Source organism: Rhinolophus hipposideros (assembly GCF_964194185.1).
Source record: "Rhinolophus hipposideros genome assembly, chromosome: 21".
Lineage (NCBI taxonomy): Eukaryota > Metazoa > Chordata > Mammalia > Chiroptera > Rhinolophidae > Rhinolophus > Rhinolophus hipposideros.
Window position 1 is genome coordinate 25,703,666 of NC_138067.1, and position 19,238 is coordinate 25,722,903.

General features: G+C 42.8%; 2 protein-coding genes across 4 annotated transcripts in view; one reads left to right on the forward strand and one right to left on the reverse strand.

Annotated features, from left to right (window-relative positions):
• WWOX (WW domain containing oxidoreductase) overlaps window positions 1-12,933 on the forward strand; it is a 915,478-nt gene extending 902,545 nt beyond the window's left edge. The window contains exon 9 of the mRNA XM_081030823.1: window positions 11,791-12,933. Within this exon, the coding sequence (XP_080886949.1) occupies window positions 11,791-11,979 (189 nt within the window). The 3' untranslated portion in view covers window positions 11,980-12,933. The remainder of the gene's footprint in view (window positions 1-11,790) is intronic.
• Window positions 11,788-19,238, reverse strand: part of MAF (MAF bZIP transcription factor) — a 335,012-nt gene continuing 327,561 nt past the window's right edge. For 2 of the 3 annotated variants that reach the window (XR_013992108.1, XM_081030825.1), the window contains one exon: window positions 11,788-13,180. Coding sequence is in view for 1 of the 3 variants with exons in the window: in XM_081030828.1 (XP_080886954.1) it covers window positions 13,150-13,180 (31 nt within the window). In the remaining 2 variants the exon portion in view is untranslated. The remainder of the gene's footprint in view (window positions 13,181-19,238) is intronic. The other variant, XM_081030828.1, reaches the window with a different exon arrangement.

A 19,238-nucleotide genomic window follows, 5' to 3' on the forward strand; every position in this document is an offset into this window, starting at 1 on the left:
CAGGGATGTGAGGACTGAGGAAAAGGCTCAGAGAGGGGAGGAAGGTCTCCGAGGCTCTGTGGACAGAGGCTTGGCCAGTAGAGGGATCCAACCACCCACGGAGGGAATATGTACATAGCCTCATGGGGCTAGACTTCCACATTTGTGCATAATTCCAGGGTGCCATAGAGTGAACAGCGTGTGGGGGGAGGGGAGCGTGAGTCAGGAATAAAAACGCGGGCTTTGAACCAAGACAGACTTGGAGCTCAGCTCCCACATGTCCCAGGTGCACAGCCATGAGTTACTTCACCTCCCTACAACTCTGTCTCCTGCTCAACAATAATACCTGCTTGGTGGGGCTGTTGTGAGACTCAGAGGGGAGAACAGGTCATTGGCACATAAGAGGCGACTGCTATTATCATTATTATTTTATTGCTGTTGTCATTGGCTATCACGGATGGGAGTGGCCAAGACATGAGAAGCCAGGATGGGTTTGGAAGGAAGATGATTAAAAGGCTGGAAAGTGACTCATGTGATAAAACTGTACCTGGGCTGGGCAATCCAGCTAAAGGCCTGGCGCTGGGCCTGGTGACAGGTGCGTCTCTAGAGGGAAGGCCAAAAGGTAGATGTTATGCAAGCTGCATCCTTCCTCAGGTTTCAAGGGAAGGAAGAAGAGGTAGGTCAGCTAGGAGGAGAATTTCTGACCAAGAGTAAAGTTTAAACCTGGAGTTAGGAAACAGAGGAGCAGTGCAATTCATGGCCAGCATGGCACCCTGAGAAGCTGAGTAAGGGTTGGTGAGAAAGGTGACTGCCGCTTGAATTCCTCGCCTAGAAGGCAGAAGTCCCCCCCACCCCCGACCCTTACGTGTAGGTCTCTTGCATGAAGGGAAGGCAAGCTATTTGGATCTGTAGGCTTCCATCTTTAAACTTCTGATAAATGGAATTGTAGCTACCTTTGAACCGGTGTCTACCGTATACTTGAAAATGGCCAAATGTTACTACTAATCCTGCCAAGAGCCAGGTCAAGGGGCTGTTGTTATGCCCATTTCATAGATAAGGAGACTGAGGCTCAGTGGCTTGTCACAGAGCTGCCAGTTGTCAAAGTCAGGATTCAAGTTCAAGTGTTTCTGGCTTCAGCTCCCTGGCTTTTTCCACCATCCTACACGACCACCCAATCTGCAAAAATATCCAGATCTTTCCTCTTCCCCACTGTTTCTCCTCAATACTCTCCAGGACTGAAGAGATGAAACTGATTCTTGTTCAGTGGAGGTTAGAAGGTGTCTCTCCCACTCCACAGTGAATGCAGAGGCTTTTTACCATGGAAAACTACAGGGAGTGAGGGCTGGTTCTTCACTTGCTTTGCAGGAGAATTGGCTTGGATTTGTACACAGCGTCAGAGCCAGCTCATTTTTCTAAGGACCTAACTTTGCAGCATTCTTCAAGGGCTCCAGAGAGTTCCTTGTGCCATCAAATTAAGTTTGGAAACTTCAATAAAAAAGTCCCGAAGGAAACTGTCAATTAATGCATTTACACTGAAGCATCATACTTGGGAAAAAACATCTTCAAACAAACGCTGTTTTCCAGCCATTAAAAAGTTTGTGTGCCGCTTGGTTTCCATAGATACCTGAGGTAATAGCCTCTTTCCCCCTCACTGAAGAGTGAGTGTCGCTTGATTTCTTTCTTTCTTTCATTTTTTTTAACCTTAGTCTTTCATACTTCTTTTTTTTTCCCCTCTCCATTTATGAAAACAAAAGATAACTAAATTGAAACCTGGCAATGAGATTTGTCTGAGGAAGACAGCTTGATTTATAAGCTCAAGGGACTTCATTTTTGCTCACCTCCTTATTATTTTATGACTTCTGCAAATAGTGTTGCTACCGGCAGGGAAGAGATGGAGAATTTTCAATTGATCGAATGCTTTCCCCAGTCCATCAAACATATACTCAAAAGGGAAATGTTAACAGGCTGCTGGAAGAGTAACTGCGTTTTCACAGGGTGTAGAGCAGAGGTTGGCAAACTGAGACCTGTAGCCCAAATCTGGCCCACTGCCTGTTTTGATAAATAAAGTTTTATTGGAACACACCCACATTCATTTGTGTATGTGTTGCCTATGGCTGCTTTCACAACAACAATGGCAGGTAGGAGTAGTTGGGACAGAGACTGTGTGACCCACAGCACCTAAAATATTTTCTCTCCAAATCTTTGCAAAGTTGACTGAGCCTTGGTATACAGGAAAGAATGGGAGTTTTGGAAGCATTTAATATTCTGTCACTTTAGGCAAGTACTAATCTTGCTGTGAGTCAGTTTCTGCGTCATTGAATTAGGAATGACAGGATCCTTTCGTAAGTTTTGGAGGATGTAAAGCACCTAGCCCCTGTCTTGGCACACAGTAGGGGAACCATAAATATGAATTCTTTTCACTCCAGATTCTTTTGCTAGAAAAAAAAAATCAAAGATACTTATCTTATGATTCTAGAAATTCTTCAGAAAACCCAAGGAAAGTGTGTAAAAACCCAAAGAATTCAGCCATTGCTCTGGCCTGGTGCATTCCCAGGTATCTCTCTCTCCTGGGAGAAAGGTGAGAGAACCTACAAGTGGGGACTCGGTTGAGGGATGAGAAGACAAACAAAAGAAGCCACAACAGTCTAGGAAGAAATCTTTAATTTCTATTCAGCTTTAAAGAGTTTGAGAGGTTTTTTTTCTTTTTCTTTTAACAAACCAGTTCAAGTACATGCCTTCAGATTATAAAAGTACCTGAAATTGCCTAGAATATCAGCATGCATAGCTTGTTAGTATTTACATATATTTACATAGGCAAACAAGAGAAAGATCTACAGTTATTTACAGTCTACGTAGGAGAAGAGAAAGGCAGCCTAATTGTATTTCCTAAAATACAGTAGATGAGTAGTCAGTACATGCATATTTAGATAATATTTGCATGATAGAATGCAATTTTAAAAAAAGACATACCTTTGTCATTTTCTATGCTAAGGTGTTACATAATCAAGGTAATTTTTTTGTGTGTTTGTTTTGTTTCTAGTCTATTTGTATCAAGTGCTTTAAAATGTTCACTAATACTAGAGGCAGAATTATTTACCCTGGCAATTAAAGCAACAGCATACATGATCATTTCCTACTAACTAGCAACAAGCTGCTGGTGAATGAAATACCTATTGTTTCTCATTACCCATCGACCACTGTGACGAGGTCTCTCTGTATAAAGGCAGTACCTAAGCTATCACCATTAATTATGGAAGTCATATAAATGAGACACTCTCCGCAGTGTGTTCTAAATGAAATATTAACAAGGCTAGCATCTTTGAGCCTGAGAAATGATCTGTGCGCGTGAGCTCCCTATGAAAATGCACAAACCTAATGCAGATGGGCTCGATTTGAAATGGTGGGGCTGGATATGGGGGCCTGCCTCTGAGACCTGAATTACTGCATCGTCCATTGTCTTCATTTGTTTCTGGGTGACAGAGTTCAAAGTTAATTTCTTACCATGATGGGGCCCCATCAGAATGCCCTGTGGGTTTTATTCACCTCCCGCCCCACCAGTGCCTTTTCAGTACAACGTTGTAGAATATACATGTATATGAGACCTAGGTATAAATCAGGGGTGTCCAAACTGCGGCCCACAGGCCAACTGTGGCCCGCAATCCATTGTTAATTGGCCCGCAGCAAATTCCAAAAATATATTTAGTTTTCTTAAATAAACCAGGTGAGGCAATATGTACTTCACCTCTAGTGAGTGGCCCGGCTGTTTGTGTATTTTACTGCACATGGCCCTTGGTAAAAAAACGTTGAAAAAAGTTTGGACACCCCTGGTATAAATGAACTGTCAACCTTAAAATCTAAACGAACAGCTTGTTTGGGGGTTGCCCTAAAATCATGCCTGCTCACAAAAACAGTCAGTTCTTGGTTTTCTAAAAGGGCCAATGTGGCAGGTCGTCTCTGCAGAGTGACAACACAGAAGGGAAAGGGGGAGCTTTTGGTTTGACCTGTGCTATGAAGATCTTCTTTGCACTATTCTGTTAGAACTGAACCCATTAATTCTGCCTGGCAATAGTTTCAAAGGTTTCTATCAGTATACATGGCAAATACAGAGGCATACATTTATATACATTATCCAGAGTTAGCTATAACCGAGGTTAAAGACGTAGAGTAAAAATGTAAAATGTTTCAAATTAACACGAGTGAAATACCTTCTTTTATCTCTCAGAAACACTCAGTAGTTCCTTCAGCGGTAGCATTGAGGTGGCCCGGTTGGACAATTTCAGTAAAGGACCGTCAGATTTGTCACGTGTGCAAGGATGATGCTTATTTTGGTGGCAAATTTCTATGGCTCTTCTGCTTCGCCGTTTCAAACCAAACCATGGAAGAATGGCTACCCCACTGCAGTTTTCCATCCCAGCAAAAGAAAACCCTTTAGAAAAGAAACGGTATTTTGAGCAATGTGGGCATTCCAGGCCGCACTGGCAGGGAATGCCCAAGGAATTCTTTAAAGGATATAAGACGGTCAATGACATCTTCTCTTATTTGTAATGAGACCATCTCTCGGGCCAGTCAGGTCTAGAATATCTTTGGCAGGCCCAAACGGAAGGAAGAACACACATGAATAACATCACCCGCCTGCACTAGACTAAGCCATTCCTTTTCCTTCCCTCATTCAGAGGAGTGCCGCCCACTCCATCAAAGAATAACAGAATAACTCCAGGTCCCAGAAAGATGAACTCATTCTAAATGGTATGCCTCCACTCTGTTGGGACCAGACATAAATCTGCCATGGAACCCTTGGAACATATATGGCAAGGATTCTGGAACACTCAGAAAGTATGAAAAGGGCCTTATTTATTTCAAGGGAGAGTTTGGAACAGTTCGTCGAATTGAAAACACAGGTCCCGAAAGCTTACCCCGGTCACTCTGCTCTTGAATCCTGCCGATGGCCGAAGTGAAAATCCTCCTCTGCCTGGCCTTACCAAAACAAACATGGCTTTGGACCTCTGCGTGAGTGGGAACTGGCTGCCTATCCCTCCCCCAAACTTTAGACTAACGAAGGCAAGCATATTCTTTCCATCCTGGGCTCTGAGCTTGTTCCTCTAGATATTTCTCAGAAGACAAACAGCGACACTCCTGACTTTCCAGCTCATTCTGTCCTAGTCTTCAAGTCAATCTCTTAAAACCCCACAGTGATCTTGCTAGAAAGGAATGTCTTTTGTCGGATGTGGTCTTTCTAGCCTGACTTGGGGAGGCATACCTTTTGGGCTGCCTCAACGGCAAACAGAAAAGGCTCTGTGTCACCTTGAGAGTTCTTCCAGATGGAGGCCCGTGAACATGCAGCTGTTCTTTGAAAGCTGTGTCACCTTTGTTCCCCTTCAAGCTTTCCACTCAAGATATCCTTTGCAATTTGGGGCTGTGGCCCATATTGGGACCAACGGCATGGGTGACAATGAATCGGCATATCCCATTGCTCACAGAGAGAACTGTGATCAAGCCCTTCTCCTAGACTGGACCCCAGTGTCACCTGGGGTATGACAATCAACTGAAAAGGAACTTCTGAGGTTTTTCTCACTTGTGAACCTGTTTTTAGCAAAGAAACCGTTGCCTTGTGACAAGAAGGAAGTATCCATATTGTCATAGTCCATTGTGTTCGAGCCGGCACGTTCTCTTCTGTGAGGCTAACCATCTAAATGCGATCCAAATCTCCCCACATGCTTTCAGACTTTGAAGGCCTCCACAGTGAAAAGCAAATCTCCACTTTCCTGCTCTTCTGCACTTTCTCTGTTTGAGAAATTGAGTCTACTTCCCTTGTGTAGTAAACGCTAAGAACAGCCTGTGTGCAAAACTCCTGCAGGCTACAAGGAAAGTTCCATTCCCGTGCCTACAGGAAGTCGTTGTATGTATCTAAGCCTGCAGGGTTTGAAGCCTTTGTAGGAATCAGTTGTTGGGAATTTGTAGGAACTCATCTGTTAGGAATTAACTGGGGGAGGTTGACGAGGGGAGGATGACGAGGGGAGTATCCCCTGCAAACAGACCGAATGTGTCAGATACTATCCACCAAAAGACCACACTCATCTTACATGTACACAAATTTATAAGGTGGAGACTGCTTAGGTTTCAACTGGTTTTTGATGTGGTTCAGTTTATGCTGTGAAAAAAAGTCTCTCATCCAAGCGTAGTTTCCTTAGCTGGGCAAATCTGGCACCAGGAGGTGGCATTTGAATCAGGCGACCTTTTTGCAAAGGGTCATTTGCTATTGGATCTTCTGAGGTTTCGCTGAATCCTCATTTTTGTTAATCCAAATGGATATAATTTCCATTTAGTTCACTGACTCAATCAACAATGGGAAGAAAAAAAAAATCTCCTTTTAACATTTCTCAGGTGAACACATTTACTTTTAGGCCATGTCAGGGTGTCACACTGTGGCCAGACATGACTTGGCTAAGAAAGCAAAGAAGCCCTCCTAAGGAAATTTCAGCCCAATGGGAGATGCATAACGGGGAATGGGCAATATGCAAATATTTGTGTCACATATTTGGGCAGGAGGTTATACTTGGCAACTGATATGAATTCTGGCGTGGGTCAACCTGCGTGATCATTTTGCAGCTTTGGACAAGTTGCTTTTGATCTCTGATACTAAGTGGGGCTTCTCTCAAATGGGGATATTAATGGCCCCTTGTTGCTAAAGCTGTGTGGGGGTGACAATGTCCTGCTTATCAAGTTCTCTGCATGGGGCCTGAAGAATTGTAAGCTCTTAGAAAGGCCAGACATTGTTACCACTCGAAAAGTCCCCATTTGCAACAACTCACTAGAGAGGCAGAGGACAGAGTCCCTGGAGTTGAGTTCTCTGTCTTCTTCTATTCTCTCACCTCATTTTGGTGCAAGTCGGTGTGTCGGTTGATTAGCATTTATTCCATGACCATCAGTTCAGTTATACAAGCATCGCAGTGGAGGAGGAAGGTGATTTGTTGGTTGTGGTCACATGAACGGGGACAGCTCAGGAGTCTCATTCCTGTGCGAGCTGCATTAATCTATGAACTAATAGAATTCCTGGCACATTTGTCAGCTCAGAAGATTGTTCTCTGACCGTTAAGTAGGGAACTCATAACCTTTTGGAGCAGCTTGGTTTTGTTTGTCTTTCAAATCAGAGATTGAGAACCATAATTGCTTTGGAGGAACGGTTGTGTACCAAGCACCAAGGTATCCAGAGATGAACTCCAAAACACAGCACTGCACTTTCCCAGTAGGATGGTTATAAACTCTCTTTCAGGACTGTTACTGGAATCAGGGACAGACAGACAGGGTGTGGAGGCAGACCTTTATTCCACCTGCGATACGTGTGCTTGCTTTCTATCTCTGCAAAGGCTCCGTGATAAGTTATTCTGCCATATTCACAGAGCCCCTGGTTTTGCCTTTGTGAAGTGTTCGCTTTGCTTGGCAGACCCCAGCTGAGTAACAGGGAAAGCTCTTAGAGTTTGAAGAGGCACCTGTCTTCTCTTCCTGCTCCACCTGCTCACTTTCAGATCACATCTTTGTCCCAGGAATTCAGTCCAACAATCACTCCCCTCTTCCCAAAGGGTTCCCTGCCCTGCCCTTGGGGTCCCAAGCCGAGTCTAAGTTTCCTGACATGGTCCCTTACACAACTTTACCTTTTGAGTAAATTGACTCATTCATTGTTATCTGTGTAACTTCCTGGTATCAGTACATCTGTAATAAAGCAATTTTAGAACATCTACCATTCACAGAATCGTTAACTATATAGATATTTGGTGACAGTGTCTATGTTTTTATACATCTCATAGTTAAATCTACTTTAAGACATAATCTATTCTTTCTTTTAAATAAGCATGCACTTTAAAATAGAGAAACTTGGGAACCAAACATTAATCGTGTAATATGTGTCCTTATTAAAACGTAAGTTATATTAGAGTACTAATCAATGCATTACAGATATCAATACATGGGTGTGTGTTTTTTTTTTTACTTTACCATATATTGTTTATTAGAAACTCTATACCTTTTCCTTTAAAAGTCAATATTCATTTTTATTCCATGCTGACAGCTACAAATTGATGGCTAGCAGTTATCAAATAAATGTTGATGAAAAGCGGCTACTTAATATTTTCAGTCTAACAAAGGTTAGGGAAGGATGGACAGTTTAGATCTCAGGGCCTCAACTATAAATAAACAGCAACTGCTTTCTAAATCCCACCTTCCTGCAGTTGACGATTGTGCTGCAAGTCTGACAAATGATTTCTGAAAGAGAATGATGAACCCCTATTACCAAAATACTTTTAACTTAATCCTATACACAAGAATCCTGGGTAATTTTACATATGCTATAAAGATTGATGACACACTTCTCCTCTGGCAGCTCGAAAATGTTTGACTCGATCAGAAATGGCATTCAGGCATGATTAAAGATGCTACTGGGCTTCCCAGAAATTCTCAGTCCTGTGTCATCCACACCCTAACTCATCGCCAACGCTACAGAATGGAGATGCCGCGCCCAGGCTCCCAAGAGCAGCAACTGCGGAAGTCCTACAGGCTGCTGATAAATTGTTCTTAAAACTCATTTAGGGGGACCCACAGCTCCAGCCAGTGTTTATGTGTCAAGGTATTGCTGTTATTTTATCACAATGGATCAGTGAACAATAGTGACAACTCGTAGACATTGCTTCAGATATTTTATAAGAGTTGATAACATTGTTTCCTTCATGTGGCTCTTTCATCTTTTCGGAATAATGTATTGATGGTCCAAAAAGTGGCATGAAAGTCATTTGACACTGATTAAAGCGCTCTTTTAATTTTTTTTAAAATCAGTTTTAAAATCTTTTATCTTGTATCCACAGTACCGGCTTAGGTATTTACTGAGATTTCCCTAATGTGGCTCAGTGTCATTCTGATGACGGGCAGGCTAAAAAGCTGATGAGCCAAAAGCTAGAACTTGTTCTTAAACTGTCGTCACAGCCACTCATAGAAAGATGTCACTCAGAGGCTGCCATTGATACAGCTGAAAAGAGAATTCCCCAAGAAGCTGAAAGTGAGCTGGGGACTAAAATATATCATTACTTCTTCACTGTCCAGCAAGAAAGGAAAGTCAATCGAGTACCAGTTGAACTTATCATGAATCAGAGAGGGAGACTTGGCCAAATGTACACAGTTGATCTTCCAAATGGAGGAGATAGGCTTTGCTTTCAGCTGCTCCTTCTGTACTGTGTTCTTCCACAAAGCCAGAGCCACTTGTGATGGCATTAAGATTGTGAATCACCCCGAGCCTAATGGCAAAAAAATAAAAGCCGACTCCTGATGAAAGACTGGGCTTTTCTAAAATTTATGGTTTTCAGCATGGTACCCAACTGAAAATTTACCTGAAATGAGGTCAATTGCAATTGTTTTCAGCTTCCACGGAGGGAGCATGCATGCCCCCAGCTCTCTTATCAACTCGATTCTGAAATAATGTAATTGCAGAATTTATTTGCAGAAATACCATCCCAACAATGCAAAAGTGCAACATGATATCGTTTTAGAAGGTCCCAGTGGCAAAATATTACATTGGGTCTGAAAGAATTCCGCTTTTGGCTTTTTTTCCCAAGTGGCCTACTTCAGTCTTTTCTCAGGAGTGGTAGAATTGTGAAAGGACAGTTTGCGTGACGTAGAAATGCTGATGCTATCACGACTCTCGAGTGGGATTGGGGAGCCTGGGTTTTGGGATGGGCTGACTGGATTCTCTTACCCCTTGGAAGTTCATGGCAATCACCTGACTACTCTGGTGGTTTTGGCAGCTGCAAAGTAAAATGGAAATCTAAGACAGATATCCAGAAACTTATGCAAAAACGCCATCTCCACCTGAACTGCTAAGAATCGAGGCCAAGATGATATCTGGCTTGAGGGAGAGGGATGAGCATCTCCATTCTTCAGTTTGTCTTTACAAGCATTTGGCTTCCTTTTTTCCCCCACATGAGATGCAAGGAGTCAGATAAACCTCTTGAATTCTTTAGATAATTGTGCCAGGTGCTAAGCTAAGGGTTATTAGGAATAATAATTCAGTGAAAGAAAATTTGGATGATGTGCACTTATTTCCATTAGACTTGAGCCACACAAATCAATTTGAAAAAAAAAAAAACACAAACAGATGAATCCAAGAAAATAACAGGCTCTACGGGGAGTGGACATGGTGAGGGGGTTGGGGAGGTAACAGACCGATTGTTTTTTAATTAAGTTCAAGTCATGTCAGGTGTCCGCACTCTGGAGTAATGGGACTTGTCCAGGAGAGCCAAACAGCCAGTCATTATCAGAACTCAAGCCTCTATGCCCCTCCCCACCACCCTGCCTCACCATCATGTCCCTTACTGTAATTGACCATTTGGTTTTCACATTAATTCACATATGACAACAGACTCTGACTCTGAAGTCTCCCCCAATACACAAACAAACAAAGAAAACCCAAGTCTGCTTCATAGCACTTTCCTAAAATTATAACACCTGAGACCCGATCTTCAGAATGACCTCGGCTCCCAATGGTTCTAGAGTGTAATCATAGTGAGTGCAAACCAAACTATTTGGGGGTATGATTTTCCATTAAGCACTCTGCTCGGGCACAATTTAAACCCTGTAGGGGCAAACAAACCACCACCACCGCAACAAAGGTAAACTTTGGATGGTGATGGAAACGAATTTCCCCCTCCATCAAACGTCCTTAATGTTTTCCTATGGTGACCTTATCCTTAGTTACCTTTCTCCATCCTCTTCTGCAGTCTCCCCCTCCCCCATCAACCTATAATTAGGTGGTACAATAAGTGCTGTGCTGCACATAAATAATCATAAGATGCCAGATAAACTGTATTGGTTCCAAATTAGCGCCATGCCTACCATGTGTCCCTATGAACACCAGCCTATTATTTTTAATTACGGCTTGCAAAGCCAAGTGATTTCTTGCCCTCCTTACAGCATCCTTGACAGTATTCTGTCAGCCCAGATGATATGGTGCCCCATCGGCACACACATCCTTAGCTACAGCGACAACTGTTACTCAAAAGGTGAATCGAAAGTGATCAATTGCATTCCTGGCAACTTGCATTTTGAAGTCGGCTAGGAAGAAATGTACCCTCGAAGCCACTGTCCTATTGCAAGTACAGGATGAATATGACATTTAAAAGCAGGTTTTCACAAGATCTGGATGAGTTAATAAGCCTGTCATGTGTCTGTATGAGGCATGTATATATGGCAGGGAATATGTGTATATGTGTTTTAAACATTTTAACACAGCATTGCAAACCCTTCCCCTTAGCAGCACCATGGGCAAAGAAAAGAGGAAAGTTCTGGTACCAGTCCTTGAGTTGTTCTACCTGATGGGCCATTATTAGAGTGGTTGGTTTAATTCAGACAGAAGGTTCTAGAAACATCTTGGTGTCAAAATACATTATGCACTGAGAAATCAAGGGGTTGGATGAATTTGTTCTTGCATGTTCAAAAGGATACCATCTTCTTCTCTTTGCTGGGAAGAGACATCTGACATGATTTATTGATTTGTGTATTTCTTTTCGAAGCCTTTTCCTATACGAGGCGTAAAAAGTCACACCAGCCCTACAAGTGGGGTTTATGAACTCGTTTTTCCAGAGTGGTCACATCCTACCTTTTACAGTGCTGTACTCCGAGTTCAGTCCCCTTTACCATGCTGTGATCCAGTTGCAACTGAACCCAGTAGGAAGAGGCTTGCTAATTCCCAGTCAGAAGAGAGTCATCTGATCACTTCTTTTCTTGAAAACAAACAAACAAATTTTTTTTTGGTCTTTTTTCTTTGATTTTCAGCAACAAGGAGCTGCCACCACGGTCTACTGTGCCGCTGCCCCTGAACTTGAGGGCCTGGGAGGGATGTATTTCAACAATTGCTGTCGCTGCCTGCCCTCCCCAGAAGCTCAGAGTGAAGAGACGGCCCGGGCCCTGTGGACGCTCAGCGAGAGGCTGATCCTGGAAGCACTTGGCAGCCAGTCCAGCTAAGTGGGAACTCCGGCAAGCCTCGGCACACACCCCCACCCTGTGTGTGCACACATACGTCACTGCCAATGCTGGACCCCTTCCAACTTACTATCCAGGGGCCTTTCCATGTCCCTCCAACACAGATCCGCCAGAGCAAAGGAAATCAGAGTGCTCACAACAGAAGGGCACCTCTGAAGTACCAATGGGAAGCAGGGAATTAATTCCAGGGGTAAAGGGACAGTCTCTGTCTCCTGGGGCTGGCTTAGGCTTGGGTCCCTTTGCTTTCCTGGTGGTGGCCTGTTTCAAAGTGAACAATGCATTGGTATGCAGGTTCCTTTCTCATTGCACAAGCACAAACAATTCTCTCTCACTATTTAGAATAGCCTGGTGCCCCCTCTGTCCACCCTACCCCCACAAGCCACCACCTCCTCCACAGCCCGCCATGGCCACACTGTAGCCAGGAACTGGCTTTCTCCTACTTAGCGAAGAAAAAGCGAGTGTTTATCCTTCTATGCCACATAGATCCAGGAGATAATTGTTTCATTCATCCTGACCAAATCTAAGCGGGTTTGGCAACTACTGGGGAGAGAGCTCTGAGCCTTGTTCCAGCCAGTTTAGATGGAGATGACACTGAGAAATGGTGGGATAGACAGAGCTAGTGGGTCACAAACGTACTGGTCCTTTGACTCCCTTGCCAAACTATACAAACCATTCTTTCGACATTATAACAAATTTTGCCAAGCATTCCCTCAAAACCTCAACAGGCAGGAAAAGAAGGAAACACTGTGTCCTTAAGAATTTACAGGATAATTTGGGGGATAAGAAGTCGTTCCCTCCATTCTTCCTTCACAGTTTCAAGAAGCAGCTCGATGGTGGAGGTTCACAGCTTCTTGGTGCTCCCGCTTTAGCATTCTGCTTAAAATTCCTGTTATTCCTCTCTTCCTATGCTTAATAAAAGAACATGCTTGAAATATTATCATCTGAAGTTGGTATCGTGTCTTTAAATGTTTGTTTCAGTTTTGGAGGTTTTTTTTTTCCCCCCCGGGGAGTTTTTTTTTTTTTTTTTTTAGAAAAGAAATCTAGAAGAAAAATAAAGCGCTTCTTGTAGACGCCAGGAAAACACCATTCTTGTTTCTTCTCTGAGTGTGTTTTGTTTTTGTGCTTTGTGGCTGTCTGTGGGCCAAGTTGTCTTCACGCGATTAGCATGCCAGCTTCATATTTTCTGTGGAAGAAAGCAAGAAGAGAAAAATGACTATTGTTCAATTTCACCTAAAGAGGTTTTGTTATTACTTAGAGTGGGTTATGTCAGTCCACAATGGTTTGTTCCCCCTGTAATTGTAAATTTCTTGCTGATTAGAGAATATCTCTATGTATTTGCATGGCAGTGGATTGGAAGCTCTTTCCCACTCATCCCTTTTTCACTTCCACCAAGGTGTCCAGGCCATTCCAGCAAGGATGTGAGAAAGTCCACCTTGGCTAGATGGAGAGAATGCTTTTGCTGAAATACCAGGAAGGTGAGGGTAGGGTATCACTGTTTCTCCTCCTGATGATGGCAGCTTCAGGCCACACAACATCATGAATGTCTGGCCTCTGGCTCTTTGGCACAGTCCAGTCAAACACCATTGCTTTCCAGTGGCCCACAGCCTGGCCTCACCCTCCTATCTGGCTATATTCTCCCATGCAAAATCCTGATTATCATAGATCCTATAAAACTATGAATCCGCTCATGTCAGTTTCCTGGTCCAGACTCTCCAATGCTTCTAAGGTAGACTCTTTGCAAAAGTGACCATCATAATTCTCCTCCCAGTTTCCACACTGTGAGTGATCCTCTCCCACGTGAACTCTAGCCTTGGCCACGTGACTTGCCTTGGCCAGTTGGAAAAGTGCTTGTGCATTGGGGATTGCCCTTTTTTTGCTGCTTTTTGGAACCTGGCAACCACTCTCATAGGAATGGGCCTGGGCTAGCCTGCCAGATGATAAGAGATACCTGGTCACTATCCGAACTGGCATCAAGCTAACTGTTAGACATGCCATCCCTACTATCCAGCCCCAGCTGAACCAACATTTATAAGAAAAAAATAAATGAATAAAAACTCCTCAGTCAACCCACAGACTGCAAAAATTAAAAGTGTGTTATATGAATCCACACAGTTTTAGGATTACTTGTTATGCAGCAAATGCTAACTGATACAACGTCTCATCTCACTGAGTCAAGTTCACATTTTTTACCATAGCCTAGGATTTCTTTCATAATCTACCCCCAGCTTGCTCTCTGATGTCCTGTTCTAGCACTTAGTCTTCACCTACTATATGCAGCCACTCCTACCTTCTTGTGTTCTTGAACTATGCCAAACACCCTCCCTGCTCAAGGTCTTTATATTGCTGTCCCTTCTGTTGAAATGCTTTCCATCCAGAGACATGCATGGCTTCCCCTCACATTGCATTCTGGTCTCTGCTCTAATGTTACCCCCTTTCTGATGAGGTGACTGCATTCATGGTGGAACGCCACTTGCCCACTCACTCCTAACACTTTATGTTTTCTCCACAACACTTAATACTATTGGACACATTATGTATCTGTTTATTATTTCCTCTCCCCACCACCTGTAATATAAACTCCACTAGATTTGTCTGTTTTGTTCACGCCTGTGGCCACAGGACCTCGAACTGCTCCTGTCACATAGTAGGTACTTAATAAATAACCGTTGAAGGGAAGAATGATCTTTGGTGACCAGGTTCATGAAAACAGTCCCCATCATTCGTTGAGGATGAGCTCAAGCCACACACCGTGCTAAGGTCTAATGTGACCTCAACCCTGCCAGGTGGTCCTTCGCTTCCTGTCTTGTAGATGAAGAAACTGAGGCCAAGAGGTTTTATAATTTGCCGTTGTCCACACAGCTCATAATTGGCAGAGTTGCAATTCTCACTTGGGTTGGTTTGATTCCAAAGTCATGCAGCTTCCCTTCACCAAGGCCACAGCTCCTTCAACGAGTTGGACATACCCTTTCCCATAAGATGCACCACCTGAAGGTCTCAGGCTGAGCAGAGTCTGACTCTAGCTAAGCTTTAGGCATTCGGTGAAGGTGAAAGCTAAGGCAGGCCAAGGAGATGTTGGAGGACCATCAGCCAAGGTGACGTCCGAAATATCAGAGACCCCGAGGGAGGGTCTGCTGGCTGCCTGCCTCCTGGCTCTGTTAAGGGATGTCCTGACTGATTCCTGTATGGATCCTGCACCAGGCAGGTAAGATAAGGTTTGGGAGGAACTTGACAAGGGGAGGTGAGTATTGCCCTAAATCAAGAAGTTCCCTAAATCAGATAAACTAAGTCTTCAAACAATCAGTCATTCAACAAACGTGCTGAATGCTACATGGTGGAAATTCAGAGTTTAGGGTAACCTCTCCCACAGTTCCTGCTACAAAGGAACTTACATCTCACGTCTGTTGGAGTCTTCACAGTGCACAAGATCCTAACCAACTTTATCAAAAGTCCTCCAGGGTATTTGAAGATAAACTGAGGCCCCAGAACTATATATCCAGACCTCCTCTTTCCCACCATAGCCAGAATCCACCCAATCAGACATGCCAGTCTCTGTGAGCCATTTCTCCTGCCTCGTACCTCCTTGGCTAATTTCATGGGGGCAATTCCTGGACAGGTGAGCAAGTGAGTGGCATAAAGCCTCACTCCTTTTTCAGCGTATTCAAATCCCAAGACTTGTTCACCATCTGTCATGATAGATGCCTGTGTGTAGATATAGATAGCTATATAGATATATGTGATGTATATGTAATATATACTGTATATAAGAATGCTCCTACTCTACCATTATCACTACTACTAATTGCAGATACTATTTATTGAGCACCTACTATGTGCCAGTGGCTGGTCTAGGCAAATCAAACTCGTCTTATTTTACGCTCAGATGATGAAAATGAGGTTTACAAAGTGTCCTACCCACAGTCCCATAGCTGAGGAGTAGCAGAGTCAGTATTCAAATTCAGGTCCAATGCTTCTATACCGTGTACCTTCCAATACATCCCACTGTTTAATGGGTCGCCTATAAGCCGGCAGTAGACACACATTATACAGTGGGTGAATTATTCACAAAGGAAGACTATTTGGCTTCCTACCCAAGCATGGGATCTGGCACTCGTCCTGGTGCCCAATGCCTCATATAAATTGTATAAATTGTTTCTGTAAATGCCATTTATCCAGCAATATTGGTTTCAGCTCTGTAGACCCCTTTTCCTGTTCTGGTTGTAATTAGGTCTGCGTAGGGCCATGTTGTCCTGGGTTTAACTTCTAATGGCCTCAGTGTCTAGAGTTCCCCACCATTGCCCCAATGCCATAGAATCACCCAGAATGGGAAAAGTGAGCCCGTTTCTCTATGGTCGTTTTCTTTCGAGTTGTTCTCTCTCTCTCTCTCCCTAAGTGTCTTTAAACCCAAAAGGCAGCCAGTTTCCACTTTCACGGCTGATTACGGGAGGCCTTTCTGCAACTTATCAATAGGAAATAAGAAATTGAAGCATCCCCGGCAATGACTGAAGCTGTGGCTTGTGGTTTTGCTCTTTAAAATGGGGTTATGGGTGGTTTTGTTTTGAACTTCAATGAAGGAGGCCTGATTACTTTCATTAAGGTCAGCACTAGGCCAGAAAGCTTTGGCTTGCAAAATGGCTGCCCTTTCTGGTCAGCAGCAGGTACCATTTTCAGTAGTTTACATTTTAAAAAGAAACTAAAATAGCAAGTTATTTCCTGTGTTAACTCTTTGAGTCTGTCACCATTCCACCAAACCAATCTGAAATTTGGAATACTAAATAATATCACAAAATATCCACAAGATCACTGAAAAAAACTGTCTGTCGATGAAGATGCATTTACCAAAAAAGGGCAATTTTTAAAAAGAAAAAGGAAGACTCAAATATGACCATTCTAACACTGATTTTTTTTGTAATTACCTTTCAAGTCTTCATATTATTTGGTTTCATACCCCTTTCTTATCCCTCCTTCCCAAATTATCTTATGTCTCAGTTTTCACAGTTATTTTAATGGATACCTAATAGATCTTGCTGGTGGGTTCTTATTTGGAAAATCGTACTATGGAAACTTTAGGTTATTTCTAGTTTCTTGTGTGGTTAGAACTAATGGCTCAGTTAGTATCTTTATGCATGCGACTTTTCCCTGCTATTCATTTACCTCTTCCACATACCTTGTCACCGCTGAAACTACTAGGTCCAAGAGCTCTTATTTAGCCCCTGCTGTATATTGACATGTGCTATATGAAAGGGTTACAACCAGCAGAACGTGTGTGTTTCTGTTTTTTTACAACCTTATCAGTGCTGAATATTGCCACTTAATTTTTTAAATGTATTTTAACTTCTTGTTGTCACAATCTATAACTATTTATATAAAATAACCCCAAGCAGCCAGTCTCCTTATTTAAATCATAAGCATTTTGACTTTCATGGCCCCCACTGGACCAAGTTCACAATGTTAATTCCAGGGGCACTTCTGGGTGAGTCTACATTTGGTTTGGGTAAAAAAAAACATTGGTTCAGCCAAGCTACTATCTCTTTACCTATTACCTATCTCTTTAGCTATTATCTCTTTATCTATTCAGTCAGAGAACACCCTTCTTTTTGTTCCTTGTCAATCACCAATTGTAGGACAAATACGGACCTGGTCTAAATGACTTGCAAAGACCAAAACCAACACCGGAGCTGCTTCTGTTCATGTATTTAGCCCACTAGCTGCAGTACTGTCTCCTTTTATGAAATATGCCACACCACTCAGAGAGATTGTCTTGCTTCCAAACTGATCTGTTTACAAGGCCATGCCCTCCTGCCTCTTAGGTGTGAGAGAATAAAAGCTTCTTTTAATTTTCGAAATAGGGATATGCAAATAGAGGCTCTCCATCCCTCATTCAGATGAAAGAGGCTCCCTGTCTTCCTCGGGCTTTCCTGATTTTATTTGCTGTTCAACTAGGAGCTTGTCCTCTGCTTTCAACTCATGACAATTTCTGACGAGGCAATCCACTTTCATCCAGTGTCATTTCCTGAGTGCTTACCAACACTTCGTGCAAAACGCCGAACTGAAATGGTGTTGTTCATTTAGATGTCACAACTTTTGAGTTAAATGTTACTGTCCCCTAGGTACCAAGGAGGAAAACATTTGAATCCTGGGGCCACCACTTCCGTTGTGACCTTGTCCCACTAATTTCACCTCTCTGAGCCCATATTTGTGCAAACCACTGTACATTTGTGGTTTCTCTTACCCTTCCACTTTCATCCCTCCCTTGGTTTATTTCCCATATACAGACGTGCTTAGACTCTCCTAAGCTGAACAAATGTGGAGTCCATTAGTCATCTACCTGAATATGGTTTTATTTTTTTCTCTGAATCTCTTTGCAATAGGACTTATGAGATTGGTTCAGGGAAAGAAAAAAAAAAGTCCTATTATTGTATTTAAATACAATTGATCTTAGAAATAACTGCTAAATAAAACAAAGTGTATTGCTGTTTTTACTGAAAAGTTAAAATGAATGCTTAGTATTTAAATTTGGGGGGGGGGATCAGAAAAAAAATGTGCCCACGGACCTACCACTCCAAGACAACCATGGTAAATATTGACATAGTTTCTTTTACTCTTTTTCAAAATGCATTTCAAAATTTACTTGTATTTTGTAAGTTTTAGTTTTATATAGTTGTGATTCTACCCCACGCACACGTTAATGTATTTCAAACTAATTAAATTCTTGATAAGTCTTTTCAGGCTGTTATGAGCCTGCATTCAGTGAGTGAACAGCTATACTGTCGTTACTTAATCCTTTTATTGTTTTGAAGCATTAGGATCTCCCCAGCACTATATTTCACTAATTTAAATAATGTTTCAGTAAATATATTCACATAAGATTTTGGTGGGATAGTATGATTATTCTCTTAACACGGATCCCAGTGAGAATACAGGGTCAAACAAGATGGAAATTTTTAAGGCTCTCGGTACCTACAGGCAAGAAACCTTTTCTGGGCTGCCCACGTGGCTGGTTTTGATCTCTGCCAAGAGTTTTCTTTGAGAAAAGTAGGTGTGTTTTCACCCAGGTGGGTTTGCTGTGGGTCAGTTCATTTCCCCGGATACTCTGCCCGTCAAATGCGTGGCAGTGTTAATCTCACTCCTGGTGGCCCGATACAGTCCCCACGTATGGAATGCTCTTTCCCTCTGGAACCAAGACAGAGAGGGCAGGAGCTTTGTGTCAGGGAAATTAAAAAGGCTGAATGTTAAAGAATCAA